The sequence below is a fragment of the Rhodnius prolixus genome, unplaced genomic scaffold (genome assembly GCF_049639745.1).
Source record: "Rhodnius prolixus isolate KJV_2025 unplaced genomic scaffold, Rpr scaffold_1, whole genome shotgun sequence".
Classification (NCBI taxonomy): domain Eukaryota; kingdom Metazoa; phylum Arthropoda; class Insecta; order Hemiptera; family Reduviidae; genus Rhodnius; species Rhodnius prolixus.
In genome coordinates this window covers 7,943,988-7,967,331 of record NW_027411581.1, presented here as the reverse complement: position 1 = coordinate 7,967,331, position 23,344 = coordinate 7,943,988, and the positions used below count along the sequence as shown (strand labels likewise).

General features: G+C 30.8%; 1 protein-coding gene and 2 long non-coding RNA genes across 12 annotated transcripts in view; 2 read left to right on the top strand and 1 right to left on the bottom strand.

The window, feature by feature from the left end:
* Positions 1-10,380, top strand: part of LOC141453811 (midasin) — a 222,663-nt gene extending 212,283 nt beyond the window's left edge. For 2 of the 4 annotated variants that reach the window (XM_074127450.1, XM_074127449.1), the window contains exons 62-78: positions 102-243; positions 333-518; positions 917-1,078; positions 1,323-1,548; positions 1,632-1,769; positions 2,208-2,372; positions 2,530-2,675; positions 3,637-3,850; positions 4,467-4,648; positions 4,812-4,902; positions 5,643-5,773; positions 6,729-6,887; positions 6,980-7,144; positions 7,308-7,442; positions 8,342-8,481; positions 8,582-8,828; positions 9,922-10,380. In XM_074127450.1, the coding sequence (XP_073983551.1) occupies positions 102-243; positions 333-518; positions 917-1,078; positions 1,323-1,548; positions 1,632-1,769; positions 2,208-2,372; positions 2,530-2,675; positions 3,637-3,850; positions 4,467-4,648; positions 4,812-4,902; positions 5,643-5,773; positions 6,729-6,887; positions 6,980-7,144; positions 7,308-7,442; positions 8,342-8,481; positions 8,582-8,828; positions 9,922-10,101 (2,809 nt within the window). In that variant the 3' untranslated portion in view covers positions 10,102-10,380. Of the gene's footprint in view, positions 1-101; positions 244-332; positions 519-916; positions 1,079-1,322; positions 1,549-1,631; positions 1,770-2,207; positions 2,373-2,529; positions 2,676-2,871; positions 3,016-3,636; positions 3,851-4,466; positions 4,649-4,811; positions 4,903-5,642; positions 5,774-6,728; positions 6,888-6,979; positions 7,145-7,307; positions 7,443-8,341; positions 8,482-8,581; positions 8,829-9,921 lie in introns of those variants that run through there. The other 2 variants (XM_074127457.1, XM_074127468.1) reach the window with 2 other exon arrangements.
* Positions 10,381-11,247: 867 nt separating this feature from the next.
* On the top strand, positions 11,248-16,252 carry LOC141453905 (uncharacterized). Its single transcript, XR_012458298.1, has 4 exons — positions 11,248-11,399; positions 12,536-12,631; positions 14,046-15,380; positions 15,971-16,252. It is a non-coding gene; the product is annotated as an uncharacterized lncRNA (long non-coding RNA).
* Positions 15,684-22,781, bottom strand: LOC141453872 (uncharacterized). 7 transcript variants are annotated; one of them, XR_012458279.1, is made up of 6 exons: positions 22,633-22,781; positions 22,376-22,535; positions 21,357-21,504; positions 20,449-20,810; positions 16,409-19,820; positions 15,684-15,999 (listed from the first exon to the last, which is right to left on the bottom strand). It is a non-coding gene; the product is annotated as an uncharacterized lncRNA (long non-coding RNA). The 7 variants fall into 7 exon arrangements; XR_012458278.1 differs by having other exon boundaries at positions 21,357-22,535; XR_012458283.1 differs by having other exon boundaries at positions 16,409-16,585; positions 21,357-22,535.
* Positions 22,782-23,344: the final 563 nt, after the last annotated feature.

Here is a 23,344-nt window from a genome sequence, read left to right as displayed (position 1 = left end):
TAAAATATTAACAAAAATTCTTATTTTATCATTTAAAGTGTAGTTATAACAATTTATTATGGTTATAAAAATTAATATTCATTATATTTATTTTATTTCAGACTTTTACTTAGCATATTTCCTCATATGGATCAGCTTATATGTTTGAGTCAGTTTATTATAATTCAGCAAACATCAGCTGTGAAAGTACTCTCCAAGTTACACACTTGTCTTTTATCACTTTTTGTTAATTTTTCACAAAACGTAAGTAATATGATCCAAGTAAATCGTGATTTCTATGAAATTTTACTGTGTATGCTTTAGAGAAAAGTTGGTTTACATGTGGTTTCTAGGGATACAACATTCCTGAAGGACTAGTCGACAATGAAGAGGGTGAAGGGGAAGGTGCTAAAGGAGGTCTTGGTCTAGGCGATGGAGAAGGTGAAAAAGATATCTCAGATCAGATAGAAAGTCAGGATCAACTTGAGGATGCCAAAAAGCCTGGCGAATATGAAAAAGAGGAACATCAGGAATGTAAGGTAAAGAATTAATTTCTACTTTCTTTTATTAACCCTTGTGCTTTTTATGAAAACATGTGTTGGAAACATCCTGGCGAAAACTTCCATTTCAAAGAGTTATTGAAATGGAATAATTGGTTTTACCTCTGTATATTTCAATAGCAATACTGTTATACTGTATAGTTATGATAGTTATGAGTGCCTTTACAATTCAAATTGTTTTCCAACATTCCGAATTTTGAGAAAATCTATTGACGAAAAGTCAATTTTTCCAGTTTTCCTCAAAAAACTCTCCAACAAGAGTAAAGCCAATTTACGTGTGCTAAAAATTAAAAAAAATGCAGAAAAGTTGTCAGATTAAATTAAGAATGCTTCATTTTGTTTAAAAAGTTATAGCATTTATAAACTTTGATTTAAAGGAAGAAGAGAAAGGCATAGAGATGGATGAAGATATGGGTGGTAAACTTCAGGACTTGGAAAAAAAGGGTGAAGGAGATGAAGAGGACGATGATGATAAGGAAGATGAACCAGACAAGGAAATGGGTGAAACGGACAAAGGCGATGATGTTCTCGATAAAGAGGTGTGTTGCAATCGTCATCAGTTTTCACGGCTGTTGAAAGGTTTTTATGCATAAAACTAATGCTGACTTCTATTAGTCTGACATAGTATATTCTCCAATTAAATATCAGTAGCTTTTATTGACTCATTCTGTTCTAAAATATTTAAGCCGGTCATAAATCTTTTCATGAATTTATGTGTTTTTATTTTCATTTTTAAAGAATTCTTCTACATACAATTAAAGAATTGTTGGTATTAACTTTTAGATATGGGGAAGTGATTCAGAAGAAGAACCGGATGAAGATGAAAAAAAGCCTGAAGAAGCACAAGGTAACAGAGGAGCTGAAGAAACTGAAAAAGAAATGGGAGCGAAAGACGATGATGAACAGACTTGCGACGAGAAAGAGAATAAAGATGGTGAAAGGAAACCAATGCGTGATGAAATCAATGAAGAAGAAACGGATAACGGTGAACAAATTGATCCTTATCACAGTAAGTAATCAACCAAACATTATTTTAGTCTTAGGTCATCTTTTTTAGTTTACAATAGTATTTATTTTTTGTTTTATTTTTAGATAAGAGACCACCAACGCCTGAAGTTGAACCGCTGAATCTTGACGATAAGGAGTTAAATCTTGATGATTTAAATGTGGACAATGAAGATGAGGAAGAAGACAATGGAGAAAATCCATTTGACATTGATGATATGAAGGGTAAATGTTTATAATAACTTTTCTTCCGAAATTCTTATAATATTTTTACTTAATATGATAAATCTTATTCAAAATCTAGCTATCTAGCACATTCTCTTTAAGTTCGTTTTATTTGGCTTAAATTTTTAGAGACACGTGAGAATGACAAGGACAAAATTGAGATTATATTCGATTTTTATTTATTATCCAATAAAGTTGTGTACTTAAACTTAGGATGGAAGATTTGCGAGGAATCAGAAACAGTTTCTGTAACTCAACCAACCCGCATAGTCACGCCTTGAAGAGGACAATATATTTGTCGAAACGTTGGCAAAGAGACGAGGCTTTTTATTTGACCGATTCCTCGCAAATCTTCCATCCTAAGTTTAACAATTTGCGGTCCCGAAAACATTCATAGTTGTGTACTTATTGAATATGCCATAAAAAATATTTTTTTAGATCAGCAACAGCTGGAAGATACTAGTGAAAATGCTGACGCTGAAAATGAGGAAAAGAATGAGAGTGAGAATGAGGAAGAAGAGCCTATTGATGTAAGCGACGGTGAGGATTCTACTGAAGTACCTCAATTAAAGGATAAAAAAGAGGAACTTGAAGAGCAACCAGGTATTTTAATAATTCTTCATTTTCTTGTAATTATTTCAGAGGAAATATCAGAATAATTGCTTTGAACTGTTCATGAAACTTGAGAATTAATTCCTGAAAACAACTTACTTGCAATAACACATCTTTTTCATTAATTGATCTGTGGTCATATTTTTAGACGAAGATGAAGGGAAAAAAGGTGAAGAAGAATTAGAAAAAGCAGAAACCGAAGATAACAAAATGGAAGAAGACAAATCAGTACCTGATAGCAATCCGAGCACTAGTCATGCAGAATCTAGTGAACAGAAGCTTGCACAAGATCAGGTAATTTGTTTGTATTTTTTATTTTAAAGCCATTAATATTCACTCAACTTTGTATAATGTCAGTGGAAAATATTCGTCGTAAAATAAAGAACAGCACAGATCTAGGATTCATATTTATCTTTTTAAGTTAACATTTCATTATATTATTATGCTCATATTACATTACATCTAGATGCATGGAAATTCTGTATTTTAGATAGACTGCTAAGGTTGAGACAGTCACTCGACCCCTCCAATTTATGTAAAGCCTTCAAAGAAAAATGTCTTGGTTTTCGCCATTCCTTATTGTTTGACACCTACCTATAAAGTGAAATGGTACTCCTTACCAATAATCGCATATGTAAATTATTTGTAAGTAATAACTTTTGATTATGATTATCTTTCATTTAAATATTCCCCTCGGCAGACTCAAACTCTATCCCAGTTTCACGATTTCGCGGAATATCTTTTTGCAAATTATCAAACGGCGATGTGCAGTGATTTTTGCGAGAACTCTTTGGTATAGATGTTATATCACCCACACTTCTGATTATGATGTATAGTAAAGCATTCCAAATGATCCGTTAACATACGTCAGCCAGGCCGATGAACCCGTTGTTGAATTGATAATTTTCTCTAAATGATAAAACGAAAGGAAGGACGATGTCTTAAGTCTTGCATCCACCTGTTGTAAGTGAGAGTATTGTATTAATTTTGCACATCATTCACTGTGTAAAAGTTACTCTTAATTTTTAAATAACTATGTTATTACTATGTTTTGCGATACCATAAAAATCATGGATAAATATTCAAATAGTCCTTTTGCTTTGTAGCGCATTTTAATACGAACGAATCAAAGCTTGCCACTGATGGTAGAATCGCCTTTTTACAACTTTGTGGTTGCACGGCTTTATAATGTGTCTTGCATTCATAAAATTTAGAAAGATTGTCTTAAGTAATGTTTATTTGATTTCATTAATAGGTGACTAGCAATTCAGATGAAATGGAAAGTACAGATCTAAAACCACAAGAGAGTACGGCTTTGGGTCAAGAAAAAAGTGGTCAGGGAGCGGCTGACCAAGAAAATGTAAGTGTTGGCGGACAGAGAGGCGATGTGGGTAAACAACAATCTGGAAGTAAACAACGCCAAGATAAAAGACATAGACCAGGACATAGTGAAATGGATCGTAGTTTAGGTAAGTTTGAAATTTCTTGAAATTTTCAATGTTAGGCTTGTGTGAAGAGAGTTCCACTTAAGCCCAATCAAAGCTTGAGGTAAAGTTAAGACATTGATTCGAAACAAAGGTGGTGAAGTTTATCCTCTTAGTTTTCTTGTTTAAATTAATGTTTCCGAGCTTATGTTTTGTCTACAAAGAATTGTTGAGACTCGCAATGTTTTCTTTGACTTATCTGAGGGTGACAGAAAGGGTCTGATACCCAAGTACCCAGATACCAATTTATGACAACAGCTAGTTAGAAATCTATTAATATGGAATTTTATATTTAATTGCAATAATGCGTTAAGGGGTAGCAGGCTACCAAGTCACTTCTACTTCACATGGTCAGCGAGATATTGGGATACTCGTAGTTACTCCCAGCATAAAAACATTTAATCCAAGAGCAACGTAATCCTTTAAGTTATGTTTAGTCTTTAACCAATCCTTCCAGTACAAAATTGACCTTTTTTCTCTCTCTCTATCAATACCTATTTCTTACCAGAATAATTCGACACATTGGATAAGGATAAAAAAAATAAGCCTTTATCTTATTTCAAGTTTTATTGAATACGTTAATAACATTTGTTAATGTTAGGTGAATTAAGTGAACCTGCTTTAAAAAAATTGAAAGCAATCGATATTCCACGTCAAGATGAATTAGCCGAAGAATCTTCCAAAGAAGGTGTGGAAGAAGATCCAAATGCCGACCTATATCAACATATACATGAAGCTAAAGGCAGTCTACATGATACTCAAATAATTGATGCAGCCACAAGGGTAAAAAATTTAATAAGTTATTAAATTACCACTTATAAGAGGAAGTACTGTTTTAACGGTTTTCGTGCTTAAAAAAAATATTTCCTTATCTTGAATATTAAGACAGTGTTTCAAAATTTTGTGTCTTTTGAGATTCCTTTCTCATGCTTTTGATTTATTTTAGGAACAAGCTGAAAAACAGCCAGTCCTTAATCAAGAAGAAGAAAAAGAAGAAACACTGGAAAAAGACGAAGAGATAATGGAAATAGACGATGGTTTGTAATCCATGTTTCATATGTAGTATTATTTGATTACTAGAAATTTGTTTTTTTCAGTATTTATTTACACTATTTTAAGATGAAGAAAGTAAAACTTTTTATTTCCATCGGAACTCACCAGGGGCGCGACTAAGTTAGCGATTAAAATTCCTCAACTTTTGAATTGCCATTTTACAAAATGAATTTTTATTTGTTTGTGGTTTTCTTGGAAATGGCTCCAACGATTTTCGTTTAACATTCAATTTACATTGTATATAATTAGTTCGCTAACTTATATTCGAATAATTTTGTCAAAAGAACTTTGCCTTGTGGATATCAAAGTAAGGACTACAATGCGTATTATAAGTAAGCTTTAAGGATTGCAGTAATAGAAAGTTCATGAGAGTATCACACTTGATTTTCTTTTTAATATTTTGCTGTACAATTTATATTTTTTATAATTTTTTTTTAATGTGAAATGTGCGACTTAACACAGAAAGAACGTATGATTCCCTTATCTTATTATCCCTTATTTGCAAAATATTTTGTGAAAAATGTAGTTTTGAATTATTTAATTAAGAAAATTAGCATTTAAGTGATCATGACCTTGTATTACACATCCGAGCCCCTTCTAAATTTCCTCAATTAATCGCCATTACTACTTCCTGCTTAGCCTCATTTCCATATGTGTGGTACCTCCTCAGTGACAACACCTTCTTAATGTCTCTTTTTATTTTTGATTGATTATTATTTCTTAGATGATTTAACAGAAGAAAGTAATGTGCCAAAACAATTGCCGGATAATATTGCAAAAGATAATAGTGATGAGCCTAAAGATGGACAACCAAATAAAGCAGGAGATAAGCTTGGACAAGAAGCTTCCGCAGAGGTTAGCATATACAATAATGCTTGTAAACGTATATTATCTCTACTTTAATTGCAAATAGACTTGATTAAGTAATTGTTTATGTTTCATTAAACTTTTTTGTTTAATTTTAAAGATCAAAAGTACTAGAGAAATAATCTTTTTAAAAACATACTCATATAAAATTTACATCTTGATAATTAAAATCTTTTAATACCTTTGATTTTACCCGTCGTAGCACGCATGTTCATTGTATCTGAATAGTTTCGCACCTTCATTCATTATCAGAGGTGAATTAATCAAGTGTAGAGATCTCACCTTCAGGTTTGTGTCTTATTCAAAATGTTATTGAATCGTTAAACTTTTGGTAAAAATAATGAAATAAAACCAATGAAACCCAATACTTGTTTTTAATAGTGTTTAATAAGTTGGAGTTGCTCTTTATTTGGGGGGCATGCGAGTTTAAGCAGAAAGTAGGGACTTATACTTATTTCATTTATACTGGGAAATAATTATTGTTAAATAAACATTATGAACGACCAAATTAACTAACTGATGCACTTTTTATAGTCATCCAGTACACACATAAACAGTCGTGCAAACGTCACAAAATAAAGGGTGAGTATACCTTAGAACGTTGCATGTTCTTTACTGTTTTAAATTTTTACACATACACCAAGCGAACTTACTATTAAACAGGTTCTAGGTTTCATTACATTTACAAGATGTTTTACGATTCAATATATTGAATAACACACATGTAACCTTCCTTACTCAGTTAGCAAATAAAGTGCAAAAGGGTAACATAAATGAAGTCGAGATCTGTACACCTGATTAATCTACCTCTGATAATGGATGACGATCCAAAACTTTCCAGAGATACAATAAACATGCATGCTGCGACAGATAAAAACAAAGATATTACCAAGCTCTGTGCACCTCTAACCACATTTTCAAAAATCTTATTGCAATTATGTAGGTAGAAGGTGATATAGTAGAAACCCATGGAGTTGCTAGAGGCACCAATAGTTCTTATCATACAAGACAAGAGGAATTGGACGCCCAAAATTTTATCACAGAAGCTGAAATATTATCCTTAAGGTTATATCTTGAACAAGAACTAGCTTCTTGGAGTCAGGTACATTGATAGCTAATGTTAGAATAAGTCTAGTTCACTGTAAAATAGAACATTTTTTTTTTTTTTAATTTGATGATTTATTAAATGTCTAGCCTCCTGACTGTGAAGAAGCAATTGCGGCTTGGGAGAAATTATGTAGTGTTACCTCAAACCTAGCCAAAGATCTTAGTGAACAGCTGAGATTAGTGCTGGAACCAACGAGTGCTTCCGGGCTTAAGGGAGATTTTAGAACCGGCCGACGAATAAACATGCGAAAGGTGAGCTACAAATTCAAGTTAATTTGTGCGTAATAAATTTTACTTGATCATATTTTAAACTTAAAAAAGCAAAAATGAAAAAGTGTTTTTTTTGAAAATAATTTTTAGCTAAAAATTGCAGATTCTTAAGCAATAAACTTAAATCCTCGCTTTCTTTCCACAGGTAATTCCATACATCGCGAGCCAATTTAGAAAAGATAAAATCTGGTTGAGACGAACTAAACCATCGAAGAGGGAATATCAGATAATTCTTGCTGTTGACGATTCGTCAAGTATGGCTGACAATCATTCTAAAGAGGTTTAAAAATGTTTATATTTTCTTATCTCCTATACATATATAATTTTAACGATATATTGAACAGCACCTTAAAAAAAAAGGTTCTCAAATTCTACATTCTAGTAAATTACAATAATTGAAATTTAAAAAAAACGAACGAATATTTAAAATCACTTAATTCTTATTCCGGCGTCTGTCTTATAAAAACCTTTTTAGTGCTGTTACACTAAATACGCAACTGTGATACTATTTATTCGCCAATTTACAAAAAAAAGTGGGTGCATGAAATTTGTATTGCATTGCTTGGACTCCGTAATTTTGTTCATTATAAAATTTTATTATTTAATTGGAAAGTTTTATAAAAAAAAAATATTATTTCAGTTAATCCAATTATGTTGCTTGAAACCCTAAAAGTTCCAAAATTAAAAATTGAATATAACTAACTTTGTTACTGTAAATTCGATATAAGCTATAAGGGTATACTGCATTTTTTCTCACTTAAACTTATAATGAAGTTTTAAAGTAAGTATAACTCTGCTTTCTCTGGACAAGTAAAAATCTATTTTTCTAGGAAAAATGCTTCAAACAAAATCATCAGAACCGTTTTAAGTTTATTTCTAAAAGCCTCTTTTTAACCTAACCATTATTCTTTGAACACAATTGTAGGGAAGCTTTTAGTATATGTTTTTATCTTATAGGTAATAGTAAATACTAAAACTGGCTCATTGCAGGAAGCTATCCTCCATAAATTTTCCTGGAAACGTGTTTCTATCATGAGGGATAGGCATTTTCAATCAAATCATGGAAAATTCGAAAAAGCATTAAAGGAGGAAGAAAGCAAAAAGAAACTTCTAAGGCTTCTCTGAAAGAAAACTATATTTAGCAGGACTAATTTTATGTTTTTTTGTTTTTCCGTGCAGCTGGCTTTTGAGTCATTAGCGTTAGTAAGTAGAGCTTTAAATCTTTTGGAAGCTGGAGATTTAGGAGTGCTCAGTTTCGGGGAAACTGTTAAAGTTCTTCATCAGCTTGGAGAACCATTCAATGAATACAGTGGGGCTAAGTAAGATTTTTTTTTTGGATTCCTTTCTTTGTTTTATTTAGTCGTAAAGCCCTCACTTTTAACATAAAATTTTAAATGGTATTTCCCTAATTTTATACAGACTTCTTCAGCAGTTCTCTTTCGACCAGAAAAAAACAAAAGTTGGTGCTTTAGTAGACTTTGCTTCGGCTTTACTTCTTCGCAGTATGAAACATACAAATGTTGATGTTGCCCAACTATTGATTATAGTCTCAGATGGTAGAGGAGTTCTGTCTGAAGGAGAAGCTTCAATAAGAGCCAGCGTACGAAAGGCTAAACTTCAAAATATTTTTATGGTATTTCTGATTATTGATAACCCTGAATCTAAGGTGGGTGTAATTTGAATTAATTTACATTAACTTTATTCCTAGTAAGATCATTGCCGATTGAACACTTTCCAAGCCCCACTTCGTTGTACTTTATTTCTAAATTCTTTCTATTTCGAGGAGGTTTCTATATCTTTTCTGAAAATTTTTGGAGCTCGAAAGTTAGCGTCTCTGATTACGTTTCTTTCATAGACGGATGTGTTTGTAAATATCGTGTTGTAATATCTTAGCACTGTCTCTGTCACCTTTACGTTAAACAAAAGCTTCTAATTGTGTGAAGAATATGTTCAATTGTGAACTTTGCGAAATTAATAAATAATAGTTTTATTCAAAACTAATGAAATAAACACAAGATATATGTTAAATAAACTTCTTTTCTTTTTAATAAAGTTTCATGTTTTTAAGTGTTCAAGTTAAAACAAAAATCTTTGTCTAAAATACTCGTAAATACGTTCATTCCTCTTAAGAGTGCCTAGATCATTCCTTAACTTTATTTGAATAAGTAGCCCCGTTGACAAGTTTCTTGGGAGCTGTAAGAAAGTTTTCGTTTCCATGTTCAAACCGCCGAAAAAACGTTCTTTTTTGGGGGGGTCGTAGAGTAGAACTTGGCATCCCTAAAGCCTTTAATATACCGTTAGTGATTTATTTAAATGGGAAAAAAATGTGTCATTAGACAGGCCTTAAATAATAAAAGGAATTAATGTTTGGCAATGGCCAGAGAAAGTCTTCATTAAAAAAATGTAATTGTTGTTGCTCTTGGTTAGGGTATAATTGCTGCCCTTCATCAAGAGCTTCTTGAAATTTATAACAGAATTTATATATGTTAAAGATTCGCGATAGAGTAAAAAAAATTAAAGAAAATTGAAAAGAAAATGAAATACTAAAATTGTTACAGATTCATTGGAAGTGCAACTTAGAAAATCATTAAAAAATTAAAATTTTATTTAAAAAAATTTCATTTTACAATTATTTCTCAATAATATATTTTCTATTACACGGCAAAGCTGTATTATTCTACTATTTCTTACCAACTTTTGTAATCATTTATACTTTTTATCTTAACATTTTGCCGGTAATATACTTGTCTTTTTTCTAGAACTCCATTCTGGACATTAGGATGCCACGCTTTAAGGATGGAAAATTATTAGGAATAACCTCATATATGGATAATTTTCCATTTCCATTTTATCTAATTTTAAGAGATATCAACTTTCTACCTTGTGTTCTAAGTGATGCTTTGAGACAATGGTTTGAACTTGTCACCAATTTACAATAATTATAAGAAATACTCATTTTTCTCTTCTATATCATTTTTTTTTCTTCTTTATCTTTTAGTTGTAAATTAAATGTGGATACAATAATTTCATAAGATTTGTAAATGAAAATTTCTTTGATACCATTCCTTCTCATGTAATATATAATTTATTAAATTGTACTTAAAGAATATTATAATAAATTTATTTTACAGTTCAAGAAGATAAATTGGTTTGATTTTGTTAATTGTAATTTTATTTTCCATGATAAAATGCTCTTATACAAAAAATAGATACGATAATGTTGGTTTTTATTATTTTTTCTTGAATCCTAACTTTTGCTATTTCTTTTGTGTTTTTTCCTCGCTTGTTGTACCAATATTATTGTCCCATAATTATTAAAATAGTTTTATAAGATTGGTTAGTTATTATACCTAGCTTGTGAAGAGAGTGGAATTTATAAATATATTATTTTGGTATTTGATCTATTTAAATCAAAGAACAAATCAGAAATTGAAGTCCTTATATTTAAATTAAAGAAACCTTATTAGAAATTCTATACATTCTGTTCTTATTTTAAAGTTAGGAATGGAAAAAAAATAAACATTAAGGACATGCCAATGCTATCTAGCGGCAATAGCATAAACTAAAGATGTAATTACACGAACTAGTTCCAGCGATCGCCGCTAGGTAGCATGAACATGTACTTCGACACTATTAAAATAAACATTGAATAACCTCCTAACGAAACAACTGTCCGGTACGGCAATGGGGTAAAACGGTTATACGGTTTTGTCCAAATATTCTCTTTATCATATAGCAACAGTAATAATTTCCTTTATTTATTAAATGTTCCTCACCCACGTTGAAAAACATTTTATGTCGTCAGTATTTTAAAAAGTTTTCCTCTAAAAAAATTTCCATGTTTAAAATTGTTTATCTCATAATTTGATGTTTTTTTATTTATGATTGATAGTTTTAAGTTGATGCTGCTGTAACTAAGTCAGTGAGAACTTTACATAGCTTAGAAAACTGTTTGTATTATGTATTTGCATTAAGCGAAAACTTTCTAGGAAATTAAAAAACTTGTTTTTGCATCATTACTACGTTAAGGACTTCTTGCAGGTAAGCAACATTTTTTGTATATACTTTAATTTTTAATTACGTGTTGATGTGATTAGAAGTTTTTGTGAAATTGACTTGTTTCCGAGACAGTTGATAGTAGATGCATTTTAAGTGTACGCGAGTAATTTTAAAAAGTAAAGTACTCGCTGGAGCAAGTGTGTGAACAAGACCATTCCTTTTGTATCGGCTTCATAAGGTATTTTGCTTATCTTTATTATCACTTAGCCCTTTAATTTTTCACTTTTACTTTGATATCCACCAAGCACTCGTTGCAATTCATTTATTTTTTCTTGCCTATAATAATTAAAGGTACTTTTAACGGATATATTTGTTTTCGATAAATGTTTTTAGGAATCGTCAAGTTTCGTGTGTGATGAAAATCAATAATGGAAAATTCAAATTTTGATATTTAGTTTATTGACTCCTTTTGGCGAAAATCTGTCAATCTAACTATAAATTTACTGAATCTGATTTTTCGTATTTTCTCTTGAACAGCATTTACGATTTCCTGTAAACAAAGTACTTTCATTATATTATTATGATCTAGAGCATGTATTGAAACATTTCTCTTAAAACATTGATAAAAAAACTAAAAACTCTCTGTAATAAATATAAGACTGCTGTAGTAGCTGGTGTGGAGCAATCTGTACTTTGACAGGAATCATGGGGTACTTACTACCTTTCCAATTGTCAACGAATCCAGTCTCCCCAATCAAAAATATTTAGGAAATTAGTATATGCTCTTCGGTTCGCATTGATCTTACCATTCATTATGATTTCGAAATGTTTTGTACTCTATCTAGCGAAATCCTTTCTTTGCAAAGTTATTGTCATGTGCATATAATTGTTTTAGTTTAATTACAGTCACATTTATTTAATTTTATGAATAATCATTCATCAGTAGTTATAGATATTAAATGCGTTTCTTTAGATTTAATGAATTAAATGAAATAATTTTAAACAAAGTTGAATTTGAAAGATCGTTTATTTTGGTTGATAAACCTAATAAACTAATGATTTAAATTTATGGCAGAGTGTAACTTGACTTAAACAAATTTAGTATTACAGTTAAATTGCATCGTAGGAGTAATTCATGTTAAAATAATTTAATGTTTGACAATGCTATGAATACGTTCTAAAAGACTGATATGTTTAAAAGATTTTTACTAAAATTTCAGTATTTATATTTTATTTGTTTCTTACATTGTTGAAAGATACAAATTTATCTTAAACAAATGGTTGCGTTTAAATTTGTAGTATCATTGAATAGAATGCTTTTTAATTTAAGATTAACTCTATGAACTGTTTATTTCATTGAATAATGATTTTCAGATTGAAAGCAGCCAATACTGGGGGCCAATAACTGCAAAACCATCCATCAACTGAAGTGGAAATGAAAAAGACGTTGAGAAAACATCAATCAAATGGGTATGTACAAATAACTTTTTTCTTATGAATCAATTACTTATTATTTAGATATAGGTAAATTGCATGTTTGTATCACAACCTTATTAAATGGTTTTTTGATTTAATGTGAAAATAAAAAGTGTTATTTAGTAGGAGAATAAATAAAAACCTTAAATTTAAAGAAAAAAATTGTTTATTTTCATACCTATTTTGTTTTTACATAGACTTCATATTTTACATTCTATTATACGAAAGATATACATATAAATCAATAAAATACAAAAAATTTACTTATAAATCAATAAAATACAAAAAGAATTGCTAAAAAACATTTAAACCTGACAGAAAAACTTAAAATAATTAATAAATAGTTATTTTCAATCATGTTTGTTTTAATTTTAATGAAAAATTCTATATCAAATATAATACAGTCGCATGCAACTTCTGTAGTCTTTATTCAATAATTTTTTACTAAATTAAACTTTTTAACAAAAGAAAATTGAATATGTTGGTTGAAACAAAAAATCTGCACTTTTTGACATCTGACAGAAATCATGTAGTACTTACCTTTCCAATTGTCAACGAATTTGCTCTTCCTAATCAAAAATCTTTAGGAAGAGTACATGCTCTACGGTTCGCATTGATCATAATGACCTCAAAATCTTTTACTCTCTGTCTAGCGAAATCCTTTTTTCCCGATTTTATTTTATTGTTTTGATGAAGCTCTTACTTTAGATGTATAGTATTGAAGAATTTCTTCATTATTATGTTTAAGGAAAAGTTTTATATTTAAAGAAAATTTCAATACGTAATGTGACGAGAATTTGTGAATGCTCTCAACATTCTCAGAATTCGTTTGTTTAGCTCATTAGTGCATCGACTAAACTAAGTTATGAATGTTATTTTTGAAGTTTGTTTAAGTTTTTAGATTGTGTAGGCTTTTAATCGATCTTGTAGGTTACTCCGAGTAAATTCTTTTTAGTTTTATTTCCGCTTAAAGTTCATTAAACATTTTTTACATATGTGACATACTTTAGTTAATGGGGCAACTTATTCGGTGTAGCGTATCCTTAGTGTCAAATTTCTACCTATTTTCACCACTTCATTTCTACCTATCTATTTTCAGACAGCAATGTTTTTTAATATTTTAAACTGTTATTTGCAAATTTCATTTCTATAATAAGAAAATTGTCAGTATTGTAGTCAAGTTTAGAGTTTAGTAAAACGTAATCGCGATTCACGACTAAATTAGTGACAGATAAAAGATTTAGGTTTTTTTAAAAAAAAGATCAATTCTTTAGGTTAATCATAGTGTTTATTTAATTTATAATTTACATAAATTGTTATATATGTTTTTCTCGTGCTTCTTAATACTAGGTAAAACTCAATATACATTTAAATTATTTGAATCACAATAAATAATGTTAATTTTCAGGATTAAATACTGGTGATTCCAGAGTACTGCCTGCAAAACTGTATATCAATGGAAGCCCCAGTGAAAAAGACGTAAAACATCAATCCAGTGTGAATATTCTCATATTTAGTATATATTTAATTTGGTTAGGAATCTATTAAAAATGGTATGTAATTATTAATGTAATATGCATGTTTTTATCAAAATTAAAAATTGCATGTTAAAAAAAGGAGTAATTTTTTTTGCTGAATAAAAAGTCTTCAAAAAAAGATTTTTCCATTTAATGTGTTAATTGATATTTTACACTCACATTTAACCATGTTGACGACTCACTAGGCCTATATAGAACAGTTTACACACACCTGTAAGAATGTTGACGACTCACTAAACATATATAGGTTTATCTTACATTCACATTTAACCACGTTAGAAACTCACTAGACATATAGGTTCAATTTACACTCATATTTAACCCTGTTTGCGTCTTACTAGACTTATACAGGACTATCTTACACTCGCTGTTAGCTTATTTTTTTACCGCTTCATATGTAACCTATTTATTAATTTGTTTACTTTTGTCAATCTATATATACAAAAAAAAGAAAAGTATTTTACGTTCCTAGCACACCTGTTCCTTTAGAATTTAAAAAATACCTAAACAAAAAGTGGAACCTTTGCTAAGTTTACATATTTCTAATTTTTTAAAATATATATACTGACAAAATTAACAAATAGGATACTAGTTACATTACATTAAGATTACAACAATGGCTGCCAAAGTCTAGAGAGTGTGTAAGAAGATAGTAAGGTTACAACAATGGCTGCCAAAGTCTAGAGAGTGTGTAAGAAGATAGTAAGGTTACAACAATGGCTGCCAAAGTCTAGAGAGTGTGTAAGAAGATAGCAAGGTTACAACAATAGCTGCCAAAGTCTAGAGAGTGTGCAAGGAAGGCTACGAGAGGTAAAAGAGACAGCACGAGCGATCTAGTGACAGCAGGTGGAACTAAAAGTAGTGGGGGGAGCCGGTTGTCATGGTGATATGACGCTATCTAGAGGGTATATAAGAAAGTTCGCCGCGCGGGCCGGGCCGGGTGGGGCGAATAGTTGCCTTCCGACCGTCGAGGTGAACACATCTCCCTAACCATTACCCAAGACATATCATGAAAATTGTTTATTATGGTGTTTTGACTAGATTACATATTTTTAGAGCGACGAGCGACATAGCCCCCCCCTCATGAGTACGACTCTGTAGTCGTACTGAGGAGACATCTTGTTTGACAGTTGTATATAAACAGTTTAATGCTACCTGGTGGCAAACATGTGAACTAAATTTTGTTTATATAGTAAACAAGTCTAGTAAGTGCTGCAACCTGGTGGCAAATATGTGAACTAATTTTCTTTTTTTTTTGTTTTACGTCTTTCTGATGCAATTTTTTCAACTTTTTTTACTTTTGCTGCTTTTTAACGCTCTCTGACGCCATTTTTCGTACTACTCATTACTTTATTTTATTTTTTTTTTGTTTAATGTAAACTGAATTTTTAGTTTTACATTACTTTATTTGCCTCTTATCATTTTTGTCTTTTTTAACTTTGTTTTTAGTTGTAACTTTGCAAATATAGTAAAAATAATAAGACTACGGGAAAAGAGAAAATACATAATGACTTTTCTAATAATTTATAGATAATTCTTTATTTTGCTACCAATTATACATTTTTTTTTCTTTTGTATTACAAAAACATTTTAAATTCAATTACATCTTTTAGGTAATGATTCTTAAAATTACCTACATAATAAAATTAAAATTTACATTACATTTTCAAACTTCAAATATATTTTTTTTACAAATAATCGACTAAATAATAAAAGAATTGGAAGAGTTGCAGTTGGATAGATGTTTCCCAACGTCTTTTTCATTTTGGCTTAATTCGATGAACCTCTTTTGCAGGAAGAACTCCAGTTTCGTCTGTTTCAACTCTGAAAAATAACGTTATACAATGAGATAAATCAGTTCGTCTACTGAATCGTCCTACAAATAAAACTCAACTTCCTTGAAAATCAATGTTAATTTTTTTTATACGTTTAAATAAAAATAGATCAATCTTTTAGAAAGAAAACGCAAGAAAGTAAAACTGAGTGTTAGTAATTATATGAACTTAATTCATTTTGAAAATAGCAGTTTACTGCATTCTTTAAGTGAAATAAACATTTTTTAAATAAACACTCGTCATTTTTTGTTCTTGTACCTTTCAATTTTCCAATCAAATTAAACTTTTTTTAACACGGAATTTTTTACTATACTCATTCCGATTCTACAGGAATATATGAACAAAAAGGTTTATCACGTAAAAATGCTGAAGTTTTAATAAATAATGGGTAAGATTACCTGGAAGATAACACCACAGAGTGGTAGGTAGATTTCCTTATTTGAATATTGTAGGAATAGAGATGGATGGGAATCACCTCTTATTTTCGGAAGTGCTGCTGCATTAAAAGAAATTCCCTCAAAAGTAATCATTTTAGATTATGTCTCAGCTTTACTGGGCTGTGAGTCGGCCAAGGGCTGAAAGTATTAAAACCTTAGTAAATGATTTGAATTTCAGTGACACTTATTGTAGTACGGTAGCATTTTACAAACAAAATCTTAGTTAATTCTGTTTATAACAAATTAAACCATTCTGCAACTAACTCGGAAAATCTAATTTAAACCATCTATTGCACAAAATAACAACTTTTTATTCAGATTGAAAGGAAAATATTTAATTTATCGGAATAAAGGTTTAATTGATGTTAAAATGCTTTAGATGTAACCAGTTAAGATAACATGAAGATCAGCTCCATAAGGTAACTTGGTAAGTATGGAGATTTCATCATTGATTTATTTAATGGAATGTAGAAATAGTTGTGAATTATCTCAAATTACATGCAATAATAAAAGTTAAGACTACCTGAAGTAGAATTCTACAAATTAACAGGGTACCTTCGAAGATTTCCTGATTTGTTTCATGAACGAAATGTAGAAATTAGATGTGAATTACCTCAACTTATGTAGGAGACCAATATTTATTTTAATAGTAGGTCAATAAACGATTTAAGTGAAAATTTTATCTATTCTCTTCAAACTGCCGCGCATGATGTAGGTATTATTAGAAATATAACTATTAATGGGAATACAGTTAAAACAGTTAACAGGTGGTTCAACAGAGACTGTAAAGAGGCCAAAAGTTTGGTTAATAGGTGTTTAAGAGATTACAGAAGGAGTGGACTCTCTGAAGAATATCTGAAATTATATACCTCAGCTAAAAAATGTTACAACAGAAAATTAGTTACGGCAAAGAAACAGTATAGTGAATATATCAAAGCACAGTTTAGGAACACCAAGGACCAAAAACAGTTTTGGAGTCTGGTTAAAAGGTTGCAGGCTAAAAGTTTTTCTAACCCCATTGATTTAAAAACATGGGAAACGGTTTATAAGGAATTGTATAAAGTAAACACGCCTAACTGCGCTGACATTGATTATTTTGGTGTTTATTGTCCAGAATTAGATGACCTATTCTCAATGAATGAACTTCTTAAAAGTATTAATAGTTCTAAAGCAAACAAATCACCTGGGTTAGACCTGGTTCCTAATGAGTGCTTCAAGTCTCTCACACCTGCCTGGACTCATTACCTACTGAATATGTATAATGAGATATGGAGTCAAGAAGTCATACCGGAAAAGTGGGGCTTAATAAAACTAATTTTATTACATAAAAAGGGCGATCCTCATGATCCGGCCAATTACAGAGGCATTGCACTTGTAAACTGCGTCGTTAAAATTTTTACCCAAATGTTAAGAACTCGTCTGACAATATGGGCAGAAAACAACAATGTCATTCCCGATGAACAGTTAGGCTTCCGCGCTAATAGAGGCTGTTCTGATGCAATATTTGTTCTCTCATCGGCTATCAATCTACAGCTGACAGTGAAAAAGAGGAAGGTGTACGTAATTTTCGTTGATTTTCGAAAGGCCTTCGATACAGTGCCGCACGATAAGTTATGGCAGAAATTATTTAGTATTGGAGTAAGTCCGAAATATATACGTGTCATTAAGGGAATATATAAACTTGCAAATATTATCATTGAAAAGAATAATACTCAATCTGAGATAATAGATGTTACCCGTGGAGTTTTGCAAGGTGAAAGCCTGAGTCCTCTGCTGTTCTCTTTATACATTAGTGATATTGTGGAATACTTTAGGAAAAAAGGAGCATGTGGCATTAATATAAACAGTAAACAAGACCTGTTAATGTTATTGTACGCAGATGATATTGCAATTACAGCCTACTCATGGCATGATGTACAACTGAAATTAAAGTTATTGAACGATTATTGCATTGAAAATGATTTACAAGTAAATATTACAAAAACAGTTGTAATGCCGTTCACAAAAGCTGGACACTTTAAAATAAATAATAGATTTATGTACAATGAGCAGCCGCTAAATTTAGTAAAGTCTTTTAATTATTTAGGTGTGCCACTGTCTTCATCGGGAAAATTTAGAAAAGCTTGCGATTATTTTGTGAATAAAAGCGAGGTGGTTATTCCTAGAGTAATGAACATATTATCTCGCTATAAATCTGATGGTTGGAACTCTAAAGTTCAACTCTTTAAGTCACTAATATTGCCGACCCTACTGTATTCCTCCGAAAATTGGGCTGCTGATTACTCGGATATATTAGAAAGAGTACAATTAAGATTTTTCAAATACTTGCTACATTTATCTTCCAATACCCCAAATAGTTACATCCGCTTAGAAGTAAATAGTTATCACCTAAAATGTTATATATTCAATAGAATGATTAAATTCTGGCACAAACTGTTATCATTACCTAATAATCAAATTCAGAAAATCTGTTATTTAAAATTAGTTCAGGAAAATAATAATACAAATATTCCTTACAATTGGTGTTCACGTTTAAAAAATATGTTGTACAGCATCGGTGCCATAGATATTTGGAACAGTCAAAATCCAGTCCTTCTAAAGAACAACCTCACCAATTTAAAAATTTCATTTCAGAATAACCTTTTGTGTAAGGATGTAAATAATGTTCTGAACTCCAGGTTTAACTTTCACTACAGGTTAGTAAGTGCTTTAGGCATCGAGGAGCACTTTCTTAATGTTAACATGAGCATTGCAGTTTTAAGATTATTTGTGCAGTTAAGGCTTGTTAGCAATAAATCTCCAAGTTTTTTCATAATGGGGAGGAAATTTAAATTTAATCCAGAAAACCTCTGTTTTACCTGTTCATTGTTTAAATCTGACACGTTAGAACATTTCTTAATAGAGTGCCCTTACTACAGTCCCTTAAGGTATCAGCATTTGAATAAATATACATTGGAAATAGTTTCCCTTTTGACTTTCCACTCTAAATTAGAGTTACAGAATTTATACCATTTTGTAACTCAAGCTTTGGAAAAGCGGCAAAAAGCAGGTGTAATATTAGGGCTCAAGTAAAATTCACAGTTGAGTGTATTAATTTAAGGAAAAAAAATTGAAATAACAATAATTTTTAGTGTAATGTATCATTTATTTTTGTTTATGTTTATATTATTATTATTTTTTTACATTATGCTCATTTAATGTAGTACACTGTAGTTTATTTATGTTTAACCAACTCATTGCAAAAAGCTGTAAACTTATAAGCAATAAAGTTATTTATTTATTATTTAACTTATGTAGGAGTGCAGCTGGATGTAAATAAGGACCATGATGAAGAATAGCCAGCGAAGGCAGAAAGGGTCCTTGAGCAAAGGCACTGGATGAAGAGAAAAACAAACTACATTTTAAAACACATAACTTTTATTTTGTAATGCAATTTTGATATTGAAACATAAGATGAAGTTGAGGCATAGCCTCTAAAACAGTCCACTATATGTGACCCAAGACTTCGAAATAAACAATTAACGTTGTAACAGAATAACCAATTTTGAAGATATATTTATCACACAGAAGTTGAAATGTTGTAAAAGAGATTTAATCTGAGTAAGCTTCATAATCAAACTCAAAATTAACATCATGTTACAGGTTGGTATTACATAATGTAGAGCCAGGACAAAAGTAACTTAGCACACTTCCCTTGAGCATATATAAGACAAACCGAACATATTATCTCTTTTATATATAATTTTAATGGCATAATCTGATAATTTATCAATTACCTATGGGGAGAAAATTGTTTTAAACATTTTAATTTTTCTGTGAAATAAGAAATAATTAAATTTAAAGACTGCAGAGGAAGGGGAGCAAAATGAAGAGTAAAAAGCAGGGAAAGGGATTCATTATTTATACTTTATATTGCACAGAAATATTGAGTAGATAAAACCAGTGAACTTGGAGGTGTTCCCGCCATGCACATGCAATTTTATGTAAGATTAAGAACTTACTTGTTTTTCAACTAATTTTGCATTTAAAGTTTCCTTATTTTTGTAGAATATTAGCTTCATTATTCTCTCTTAGATAGTGTCTTTGGAAGTTAAGAATAACTGCGTACTCTTTGACCCGACGTTGGTTACTACTTATTTTACTGTGACTCCAGTTAACCTTGCTAACCTAGAGAATAGTTGCTCTCCGACCGTCGAAGCGACATCTCCCTAACCATTACCCAACATCATGATTCTTTGGAAGAGAGGTGATGAGTGTTAGGAGCGACAGTCGTACAGACGAGAATTTGTTTTGCTGGCGTATATATAGAGGAAGGTTACAGCACTGTTGTCTGTGGTGGCTACTTCTGGAACTATTTTTTCACCTGTTTGACAAGTGAAAATGCAATTTTAATATTGAAACATAAGATGAAGTTGAGGGATAGCCTCTAAAACAGTCCATTGTATGGGACCATCTGAACGATTGGAGAATATAACAGAATTTCAATCAAATTAAAACCTTTCAGAAAATTAAAACTTTTTTCAGCTACAAAAATAAAAATTTAAATGAAAAAAGTTATAGTTTATGTAGTATTACTCTGAACGTAGTAAATAATAGATAAAAATAATTGAAGAACAGTTTCACAGTTGGAGAATCTAGTTTAGTTTATTATCAAAATAGAATGCATGCGAATTACCTCTTAAATAAGGTCGTACTTGCTGGAAGTATAGAAGGATTCTTCAAAACAATGAAATGGGTTATAATAGCGGATTTATCCATATTATAAAAGTAATGAACAGTCAATATGGAAACTGATGTCACTTAGTATTGTTTCTAAGTGGCATAGTATATTCCAGAATATTCGAATATGTTTAGAGACACGGTTCAACACGTAATAAAAATAAAAGTATACACAAAAAATATTGCTTACCTGCAAGAAGTCCTTAACGCAGTAATGATCCAAAAAGAAGTTTCTTAATTTCCGAGGAAGTCATCGCTTATGCAAATAGATAATACAATCAGTTTTCTAAGCTATGAAAAGTTTTCACTTACTTAGTTACTGCAGCATCAACTCAAAACTATCAATCATAAATAAAGAAACATCAAATTATGAGGTAAACAGAGAAAATCATGGAGAGATTTAAACACGGAGATTTTTTTAAAGGCAAACTTCTTTTTAAAATACTGTCGACATAAAATGTTTATCAAGAACATTTAATAAAGCAAATTCTTCCTGACGGTACATGATAAAGAGTATATTAGGTGTAAACCCAATAACCTTTTTACCCTACTGCCTTACCGGACAGTTGTTTTGTTAGGAGGTTAATTTGTTTATTTTAAGTGTCAAAGTACATGTTCATGCTACCTAGCGGTGATCACTGGAACTAGTTTCTAGGTAATTACATCTTCTTAGTTCAAGCTATTGCCGCTAGATAGCATTGGAATGTCCTTAATGATTTTTTTCCATTCCTAATTTTAAAGTAAGAACAGAATGTACATAATTTCTAATAAGGTTGCCCAGTTTCTTTAATTTAAATATAAGGACTTCAATTTCTGATTTTAAAAGAAAGTAATTGCCTATTTTTCAGGCGGGCTTTATTAGCAAACATACTTTACTCTAAACTTCTTTCATTAACCATTAAATAAAATCCAAGGCCTAAGACTAGGAATCGAACCCAGTACCACAATACGTATTAGCTTTACAGGTCTTGCCTCTAACCTCTCGGCTACTGCGGCGCCTGAAGGATTTAAATTGACTAATAGTTTCATTTGATTAAAAATGCTACTGCATTCACATGCCGATTAACGTAGTATATTAACTTATACTTCAATCTTTCTTGTACGAAAGTGGAAACTACTAATCACGATTCAAAGAGAAAGCTTAACCATCATTAAAAAAAACGTTCAGTTCATGATGCTTTGGGCACACTAAACATTGAAAAAGATTACCTGAAGAACATTTTTACAGGCCAAGACTTCCTTGAAATCTCTATTATCCAGAACAGAATGGATGAAAACCATCTATTATTTACCACCAAACTGCTGGATGTAAAGTGGGAACAGTGGCTGCAAGCCGGCAAAGGGTTAGAAAAGCCCACGAATGAAAGCCCTGGAAATTTATAAAAGCATGCTAAAGTATACATTAATGTACACTATAAAGTTAAATTAATGTTATAACAGATAATTAATAAATAAAAGATAATAACCTAGTGTTAAATAAAGCGCACTCAGGTAACTCAACGATAAGTTTAACACACTTCCCCTCCGTTCATATAACCGTTGTACCCATCAACAAAAATGGACCTACAATGGACTAAAAAGTCTCTAAATGAGGGAGGTTACTTGTGGTTTCACCCCATATGGAGGTACGATGTATAGCACATGGTGTGTATGTATGGCATTTAAAATGACAATAAAATGCAAAAGATTTTGTATTAAACAGTGAAATAAAATCTATTATAAATTTAAGGCTAGAGCATTTAAAAAAAATATGTTAGAATTGTGTTTTATCTGGTGGGGAGGCGCTTTATGTAAGTAGAAGAGATTCAATTACATGATGTTCATTTATACAGGAAAATATTGTAAAATTATTAAATTCCTATGTTACTAATCAAAAACTAATTATTAAATTATTGTAAATTGGTGATATTTTGTAAAAAAATTTATTTCTTAAGAATTACTGGAATTTTCTAGACAATTTATTTTATATTAGGGATGCTCAGCATAAACTTTTATTTTAAGGGATAAGAACCAATGTTGCTTTTAAATGTTATCAATAACACAATTTCTGTTGAGTTTGAGTTTTGCACGTTTTTTCTGTACTCCTTATGAGAATGGGACCCACTTTCCGCGGAATCGAACATGTAACATAGGAAGCACTAGTGCTCTCCTATTGGCTTCAAACAAACACATTGACAC